At 44.4% G+C, this 9,241-nt stretch overlaps 1 protein-coding gene across 3 annotated transcripts in view; it reads left to right on the top strand.

Moving 5' to 3' along the window:
- Positions 1–6,880, top strand: part of ZIK1 (zinc finger protein interacting with K protein 1) — a 10,199-nt gene extending 3,319 nt beyond the window's left edge. For all 3 annotated transcript variants that reach the window (XM_011932374.1, XM_011932373.1, XM_011932375.1), the window contains 2 exons: positions 1,604–1,730; positions 3,022–6,880. In XM_011932374.1, the coding sequence (XP_011787764.1) occupies positions 1,604–1,730; positions 3,022–4,286 (1,392 nt within the window). In that variant the 3' untranslated portion in view covers positions 4,287–6,880. The remainder of the gene's footprint in view (positions 1–1,603; positions 1,731–3,021) is intronic.
- The last annotated feature ends 2,361 nt before the right edge of the window (positions 6,881–9,241 follow it).

Genomic DNA, 9,241 nt, shown 5'->3' with positions numbered 1-9,241 from the left:
CGAGACTCCGTCTCAAAAAAAAAAAAAAAAAAGAAAAAGAGGTTTAATGGACTCATGATTCCACGTGGCTGGGAAGGCCTCGCAATCATGGCAGAGGGCGCAAGGCTCGTCTTGCACGGCAGCAGACGAGAGAATTTGTTCAGGGGAACTCCCCCCTTTATAAAACTGTCAAATCTTGTGAGACTTATTTACTATCATGAGAGCAGTATGGGAAAGACCTGCCCCCATGATTTGATTACCTCCCACCAGGTCCCTCCCGTGACGTGGGAATTGTGGGAGCTACAATTCAAGATGAGATTTGGGTAGGGACACAGCCAAACCATATCATCTGGTAAGTGGTCAAGGTTTCCAAGGCATTAAGGACGTAAGACAGACATGGAGACAAAGAAATACTTGGTAGAAGATGACACTGAGACCAGGTACAGTGGACTGTGTCCCTGCAAAATTCATATGCTTAAACACTAATTCCAGTGTGATGGTATTTGGAGGTTGGGCCTTTGGGAGATAATTAGGTCATGAGGGTGAAGCCCTAATGAATGGGATTAGTGAGTGCTCTTAAAGAGACCAGAGAGCTACTACCTAGTGCTCTTTCCACCAAGTGAGGATATAAGAAGTCAGCAGTCTACAACCTGGAAAGAGCCCCCACCAGAACCTGACCACGCTGGCACTCTGATCTCAGGCTTCCCGCCTGTAGATCTCTGAGAAATAAATTTCTATTGTTGATAAGCCACCCAGTTTGTGGTATTATGCTAGCAGCCCAAACTGACGAAAACACTAGGACTAGTGCTTATTCACCATGGTAAAAACTCACCAGGAATTTGCTGTGACCCTTGATGTGTCTGGGGAAGGTGTCAGTCAAGCAGTTGAATAAGTTTAGTAGTACAAGTGTTCATCTGTATGAGTCATTAGGTTGGAGGTAGAGAGCCACTGAGAGTCTGTGCCACTGAGGGCACTGATTTTGAAAGAGGGTTAAGAGGTGAGAGGAAGGTTGTTGACTGAAGAGGGGACATCAAGTGCAGCACAAGTGGAGGACGGTCATCAGTGTCTGACATCAGTGATTCTTGGTGGCTGAGGTTGAAGCAAGGAACAGAGTCAGGAAGATAGCCCTTCAGAGCAGGATGGGGGCTGTCTATGACAGGAACCATCAGAGATCTGTGTAGCACTGAATGCTGTCTCAATTTGGTGGGCAGAAGGGTTGAGGTGGCTATGGGAGTGAGACTGAGTGAGAATGGTTCAAAGAATGATGCGCACATGGAGAGGGAGTGTGAACTGAAGGACCCAGGCCCCTGGCATTGAGGACTTAAGGGTGAAAGGTGAACCCACATTTGATTGTGTCTAGGAGGCACTATCTGAAAGATTCTTGGGGAACTGCCTGACAAGAAGGATATACCCCTACATACTGGGCCCAAAGTTTTGATGTGGTGCATCCTGCCTACCTCCTGGTTGGTACTGTAGACGGATACAGTGATCACTGGACCATGAAGAGAGAGTGGGCCTCTGTGTCACCAGGGTGTGTATTTCCTTAAGGTGGGGATGAATGAGTGGGTGGATGAACTTGATGTGGAGGCGCTGATTGTGGAGTGACCTGTCCCCATCATGACAGGGCTGTGTGACCTTTGAGGACATCGCCGTTTACTTCTCACAGGAAGAGTGGGGACTTCTTGATGAGGCTCAGAGACGCCTGTACCTTGAAGTGATGCTGGAGAACTTTGCCCTTGTAGCCTCACAGGGTAAGGCCCTAACACCAACTCCAGTGTCTTGGTCTGTCTATGCTCTTTTGCTGACTTCCCCACTCTCTTGGGATATGTGCTATGGGGGCCAGCACTGTGCACTGCCTGAGCAGCCCTAACACCTGCTGCCCAGTGGTCTGGGAAGTGGGTGTTCTTCAGTCAGCCAAATGGATCTCTCTTGCTTGCTCTCTTCTTGGCTGGGTGTCTGTGTTCAGATCCATGACACCTTGTGTCCCAAGTTCCCTGCACCCCCATCTGCTAGCTGACATTTTCTTGTGGCTACCTGTGTCATGATTGTAGTCATTGTCATGGTCTATACTTATGGGGACAGTGGGCTCTTCTTACTCACTCCTTCTAGTTTGTTTGTTTAATGATACTAACGTTCTTTCCCATGGGCTGTTGTGTAATGAGTCATTCTGCATCAGTGCTGATCACTCACATGTTCTATCTTTCTGGTAGGACTTGGCTTCATGAAGGTCCCACACAGCTAGACAACTGAGGGTGTGCGGAGAAACCTGGTTGCTTTCTAGGGTGAACATGGTCTCAGAGAAGGCCTGGGCTTGTTGACTGGCAGGTGGTTGGGCGCATGATATCCAGGCTGTTTTCAGGTCACATAAGGAGCCTGTCCTGTCTTCACCACTCTTTGGGTGCACATGCCACTGGCCAAACCTCATTTCTGTATTTTCTTCCTTGTACTTGACACTTTTCTGTCTTATTATTTTTATCTATGACTTCTAGCACCTGGCTACCTCCACCTTTCTGATCTTCACGCATCATCTGCTCCTCTGCACTGCTCCCTCCGCAATGTTTTCCAACATTGACACAAACATAATGTCTCATGAAGTATGTATATATGATTACATGAAAATATGTGATCATATGACTTGCTACTCAGTTTCAATTGTATTTTCCTGGGCTTGGGCACAGTCAACCTTCTGCACAGCATGCAGGTGTCACCAGCAGACAAGGTCCTCCTGAACACTGTGTGGTGAGTTTTAGGAATTGGAAGGCTACTCAAGGATAACTTTTGAGGCTGTTGGTAGAGGAATGGTTTGAAGACAGTTCCATTCCCTGTCCTCCATCCTATCCTTGTGTCCTTTATTTAGTGAGGCCTCCCTCATTCTGTGATCTTTAGAGATCCAGTATTGCAAAGCAACCCCTTCCTCAACCTGCCCTCAGCTCTGTTATCCTCAAAACAAACCTGGTGAATCATTCCTTTGGTATGTGTGTAATGGGGCTCCTGCTCTCAGCATAGTCAATGTATATTTCATCAGCAGTTCTCTGCTTTCAGGTTGTGGCCATGGAACAGAGGATGAAGAGACACCTTCTGAGCAGAATGTTTCTGTAAGAGTGTCACAGTCAAAGGCAGGTTCATCCACACAGAAGACTCAATCCTGTGAGATGTGTGTCCCAGTCCTGAAAGATATTTTGCATCTGGCTGATCTCCCTGGGCAGAAACCATACTTGGTTGGAGAATGTACAAACCATCGCCAGCACCAGAAGCATCACGGTGCAAAGAAATCCTTGAAGAGGGACATGGACAGAGCCTCATATGTGAAGCACTGCCTATTCCGTATGTCACTGAAGCCCTTTCGCAAATGGGAGGTTGGAAAGGACCTCCCAGCCATGTTGGGCCTTCTGAGGTCCCTGGTCTTTCCTGGAGGCAAGAAACCCAACACAATTACCGAATGTGGGGAGGACGTTCGCAGTCAAAAAAGTCATTACAAGTCAGGTGAATGTGGGAAGGCTTCCAGGCACAAACACACTCCTGTTCATCATCCAAGAGTCTACACTGGAAAAAAGCTTTATGAGTGTAGCAAATGTGGGAAAGCCTTCCGTGGCAAGTACTCACTTGTTCAGCACCAGAGAGTCCATACTGGAGAAAGGCCTTGGGAGTGCAGTGAATGTGGAAAATTCTTTAGCCAAACTTCCCACCTGAATGACCATCGGAGAATCCACACCGGAGAAAGGCCTTATGAGTGCAGCGAATGTGGAAAATTATTTAGACAAAACTCCAGCCTTGTTGACCACCAGAAAATACACACTGGAGCAAGGCCTTATGAGTGCAGCCAGTGTGGGAAATCCTTCAGCCAAAAAGCCACCCTTGTTAAACACCAAAGAGTTCACACTGGAGAAAGGCCTTATAAGTGTGGTGAATGTGGGAATTCCTTTAGTCAAAGTGCCATTCTTAATCAACACCGAAGAATTCACACTGGAGCAAAGCCTTATGAGTGTGGCCAGTGTGGGAAATCCTTTAGTCAAAAAGCTACCCTCATTAAACACCAGAGAGTTCACACTGGAGAAAGGCCTTATAAGTGTGGTGAATGTGGGAAATCCTTTAGTCAAAGCTCCATCCTTATTCAGCACCGGAGAATTCATACTGGAGCAAGGCCTTATGAGTGTGGCCAGTGTGGAAAGTCCTTTAGCCAAAAGTCAGGCCTCATTCAACACCAAGTGGTTCACACTGGAGAAAGGCCTTACGAGTGCGACAAATGTGGGAATTCCTTTAGCCAATGCTCCAGCCTCATACATCACCAAAAATGCCATAACACGTAGAGGCCTCATGAATGCAGCAAATGTGGAAGCGTCTGCAACTCAAGATCTATCATCATGTAGCTCCTGAAAGTCCACACTTAAGTAGAGCCTTAGACCTACGGGGAATGTGCTGCCTCTGTAGTACTGTAGCAGTAGAGGGCCTTTGTGAGGAAGCCATCTGCCTAAAGTTGAACCTCATTCTTCCTTGTTTCTCTGGTAGAAACCATCTACCCTCTGCCACCTTGCCCAGTGGGCATTGGTCACGCTGATGTCCTAAGGCAAGGCAGACATTTGTGTGTTCTCTTAGTCTTTGGAGGAAATCTAAGCCTTTAGAGAAAGTTCATTCTTTTTTCTGACTGGTCACAGCATACATGTGACCCAGTTTTGGTCAGGAGGGCCCAGCCTTGGTTCTGCTGGACGCTTATGTGCAAGGATTCCCTTTATGTAAATTCTTGGTCTCACGTGACACCTGGTCATTCTAGCCTCCAAGTCACCGCTTGGTGAATGGCTGCCTCACATTGCTCCAGTTTGTGCACTAATAAAAGCCTTATATTTGAATCTACTTGTGGTCTTGGGGTTTTGTTTACTGTGTGGGGTGGCTGGGAAACAGACTTCAACTCTATATATGAAGGAATGGACAGCTTTTGTGGGCCTCTGCAGGAAAAGTAAGATGACAGAGTAATTCTCATTCTGGTTTTGGTCCTACTTGCTTTGCTACCTAAAATCTCCTAGGAAACAATGCAAGGTTTTGGTTACTCTGATTTGTGGCCTGGATCCCTGTTCTTTCTGTGAGACTAGAGGTCATCCTGAAGAGAGGCCAGCTGTTACGACAAGCACCTGTGCTTCAGGGAGTAGGACAATTTTATTCCATTGTTTCCAGAGGATGTCATACGATGCCCAGTGCTGTTGAGATTTTCATGGGGTTCTATGAGGAGACATGCCCTGATATCAAACATTCCATATGCTGATGTCACTCAGAAGACAACGGGAGTCACGTGTGAACTGTAATTGGTACAGAAATACTGGGTATTTCTGTACTCTGTGTACTGTAGCAAACTAGTTGGAATGTGCCTCTTGTAAAAGTACATTTACAAATCTGTCCGTGACTGTGGCTTTGAGCAGTCAGAGGACCTAGAAATCTCTGAATGTCCAATAGCTTAGGTTATTGTCAGCAAAAATAAAGGTTTTTTTTTTTTTTTTTTAATTGTTGGCTTTCTAGGTTGTTTACCTCAAGTTCATTGCTGTAGAGGTAGAAAAAGGAGGGTAAAGATAATAGAAGTCCTATAGGCCAGGGATGTATTAATAGCTCTTGTGATTTCCACCAGTGTTGCTGTTGTCTCAAATTGCCCAGCCTTCACAGCTTGCCAACATTTCCTGCACGGAGGGACGCATGGTTGCCCTTCCCCAGGCCTGAAGAGAGAGTGCAGTCAACATGAGATTGCAAGGCATTCTGGTTTTTGAAAGGTGGGAGATTAGATACTTTACTTTGAAACATGTTTTACAAACTTTCTTGATGTATAAGTGACGTGCCATAGTTTACATCCATTTATGGTGTATAATTTGAAGAGTCATATAAGCCTGTGAAACCATCATAATCATGATCATGAACATATTCATGATTCACCTTTTGTTGTTTTACAATCTGTGTGCACTTTCCAGGCCTTCAGGAGTCCCGTCATTTACTTTCCCTACAGGAGAATAGTTTGTGTTTTCTGGAATTTTGTGTGAATTGAATCATAAAAGACTTCATTTTTCCTGATGATGCACAATTTTTTTTTTTTTGAGATGGAGTCTCACTCTGTCACCAGGCTGGGGTGCAGTGGCGTGATCTTGGCTCACTCCAACCTCTGCCTCCTGGGTTCCAGCGATTCTCCTGCTTCAGCCTCCTGAGAAGCTGGGACTACAGGCATGTGCCACCACGCCCAACTAATTTTTGTATTTTTAGTAGAAATGTGGTTTCACCACGTTGGCCAGGATGGTCTCGATCTCTTGACCTTGTGATCCACCAACCTCGGCCTCCCAAAGTGCTGGGATTACAGGCATGAGCCACTGCGCCAGCCGATGCACAATTATTTTTAAGATTTACCAGTATTGCTTATGTGAATAGTTCATTTGTATTACTAAGAAATATTCTGTGGATATGTCACAACTTGGATAAACAGTTGGATGCTTTCCAGTTTGGGCTGTTGCAAATAATGCTACTATGAACATAGGCATATAATTCTTAATATGCAGAAGTGCTTTATTTCTCCCATGTCAGCAGTACAGTGTATGTGAACGCTTCACTTTTAAAGACACGACCAGACTATAACCTGATTCTACCATCTGCATTCCCATCAACAGAATGTGAAGCTTCCCATTTCTCTACACTCTTGCCATATGTGGTATGGTTAGTCTTTTTAATTTTAGTTGTTTTAATAGCTGTATAATAGCATCTGTCTGTGATTTTATTGCATTTTTCTGGTATTTTATGGTATTGAACATTTGAACATCTTGTGTCAACTTGCCACCTGTATATCCTCTTTGGAAGAATGTTTATTAATGTCTTTTGCTTATTTTTAAATGGATGTTGGTGATATTTGCTTTTTCATTAATAAATAGACATGTATAACAAAGACATGTTGGAACTTTACTCAGTCTTCAGTAATGTGATATACTTTGCTAAATGATAAAATTGTTTTCAAATACTGGGAAAATATTTTCTCAATTTTTTGGTCTATTCTATTCACAGTGTAACAACCTCAGCCAGGCGCAGTGGCTCACGCCTGTAATCCCAGCACTTTGGGAGGCCGAGGCAGGTGGATCACCTGAGGTTGGGAGTTCGAGACCAGCCTGACCAACATGGATAAACCCCATCTCTATTAAAATTACAAAATTAGCCGGGTGTGGTGCACATGCCTGTAATCCCAGCTACGAGGGAGGCTGAGGCAGGAGAATCACTTGAACCTGCGAGGTGGAGGTTGCAGTGAGCTGAGATTGTGCCATTGCACTGCAGCCTGAGTGACAGAGCGAGACTCCATCTCAGAAAAAAAAAAAAAAAAAACCTCAGACACTATATACCTGAAACACTACCTTCATTTACAAATTCTCCATCACTTTCTTAGGTCTAACCATTCAATGAAACAAATAAGCCCTGGCTTTTAATGTTTGCCAATTTCCCTGGTAAAATTCTCCTACCATGGCCAAGTTGTCAAAATAATGTCATTGAATATGAATTGAGAAGTCGGTAGTGTCACACTATTGTATTCTATTTTCACCATGCCGATACAGTAGCCGCAGATAACCTCAAGAACATGTATGTAGGAACATACAGCCTGTGGTGTGGCAAGACTGATGCCATCTTGAAGTGAAGCTGTCATGGTCACCTACATTCTGAAGCAGTAGCATAGGTATCATCAAAATGCTTCTCTCCCCCAGTGGTCATGAGTCTTGGCAAGAAAGTCTGAAGATGTCAGCAGCTGCACGTTTTACCCTAAAAACTCCAGGCTGGGCGTGTTGGCTCACGCCTGTAATCCCAACACTGGGAGGCCAACGTGGGCGGATCACGAGATCAGAAGATGGAGACCATCCTGGCCTCCATCTCTACTAAGTGGTGAAACCCCATCTCTACTAAAAGTACAAAAATTAGCCAGTTGTGGTGGACCACGGGTGCCTGTGACTCCAGCTACTCGGGAGGCTGAGTCAGGAGAATCACTTGAACCCAGGAGGTGGAGGTTGCTGTGAGCCAAGATCGTGCCATTGCACTCCAGCCTGGCAACAGACAACGGAGTGAGACTCCGTCTCAAAACAAAACAAACAAACAAACAAAAAACCTCCAGCTAAGACCACTATAAAAAGAGTCCTAAAAAGGATGTAAAGGATACTGCTTTCTGGAGGGCAGATACAGGGATCCATTGTCTCACAGCTGCACAAGACATCACTTCTGTTAATGATTCCCTATGAAATGTTTCTAAAAACAATTTCTTGGCCTCTTTCTCCTTCTTTGGCCTTTCACCTTCGTTGGCCTTTGGGATAGATTTTCATACACCTGCTCACTATAGAACAATGTATATATAAGAGTAAAACAGTAAAATGATTAGGAAGTGACAACTTTTGAGTATTTGTTACTTGTGTTTTTAAAAGTGGCTTAAGTGAAATCTAGTTGTCTTAAATTCTGCATATTTAAAGTACACAATTCCTATGTTAATATGTACTTAAACCCCTGAAACTACAAGTTTCCACCTGCCCTTTTTAGTCCATCCCTCTTAACAAGTAATGGATACAAAAACGTATTTTTCCTCTTCTAATGGATTTTTCAAGTATATACACAAATGGAAAAGACTATGTTCAGAAGCACTATGAAATCTTCCTAAGTCATCCATATTACTTATCATTTAGTAGCTGTTCTTGTTTGAACTCTTTTCACACGTAATTATTTTACTTACAATTCCCACATCTTGTCATTCAATGCTGCATCTCTTCAGAATGCATTTCCAAGCATAAGAGCTCTTTCATAATTCCTGTAACTTTATCAATCATTATTTAAGGCATCATAAAATATATCATCAGTGCTCAGTTACCTCGAATTGTCTCCAAAATTGATTTTTTTTTTTTTGAGATGGAGTCTCACTCTGTCGCCCAAACGAGTGCAGTGGCCGGATCTCAGCTCACTGCAAGCTCCGCCTTTAGGGTTCAGGCCATTCTCCTGCCTCAGCCTCCCCAGTAGCTGGGACTATAGGCGCCCGCCACCCCGCCCGGTTAGTTTTTTGTATTTTTTAGTAGAGACGGGGTTTCACCATGTTAGCCAGGATGGTCTCGATCTCCTGACCTTGTGATCCGCCCGTCTCGGCCTCCCAAAGTGCTGGGATTACAGGCTTGAGCCACCGCACCCGGCCAACCAAAATTGATTTTTAAGACAAATTCATTGCAATCAGGTCCAAAATGAATCTATATGGCTATTAATAGTTTCATCTGGTGAGTCTATAATAATATATAGC

This window comes from Colobus angolensis, unplaced genomic scaffold (assembly GCF_000951035.1).
Source record: "Colobus angolensis palliatus isolate OR3802 unplaced genomic scaffold, Cang.pa_1.0 Scaffold96, whole genome shotgun sequence".
In the NCBI taxonomy this organism is placed as follows: Eukaryota; Metazoa; Chordata; class Mammalia; order Primates; family Cercopithecidae; genus Colobus; species Colobus angolensis.
Note: the sequence above shows the minus strand (reverse complement) of the source record. Positions and strands in the feature narration are given on the sequence as shown.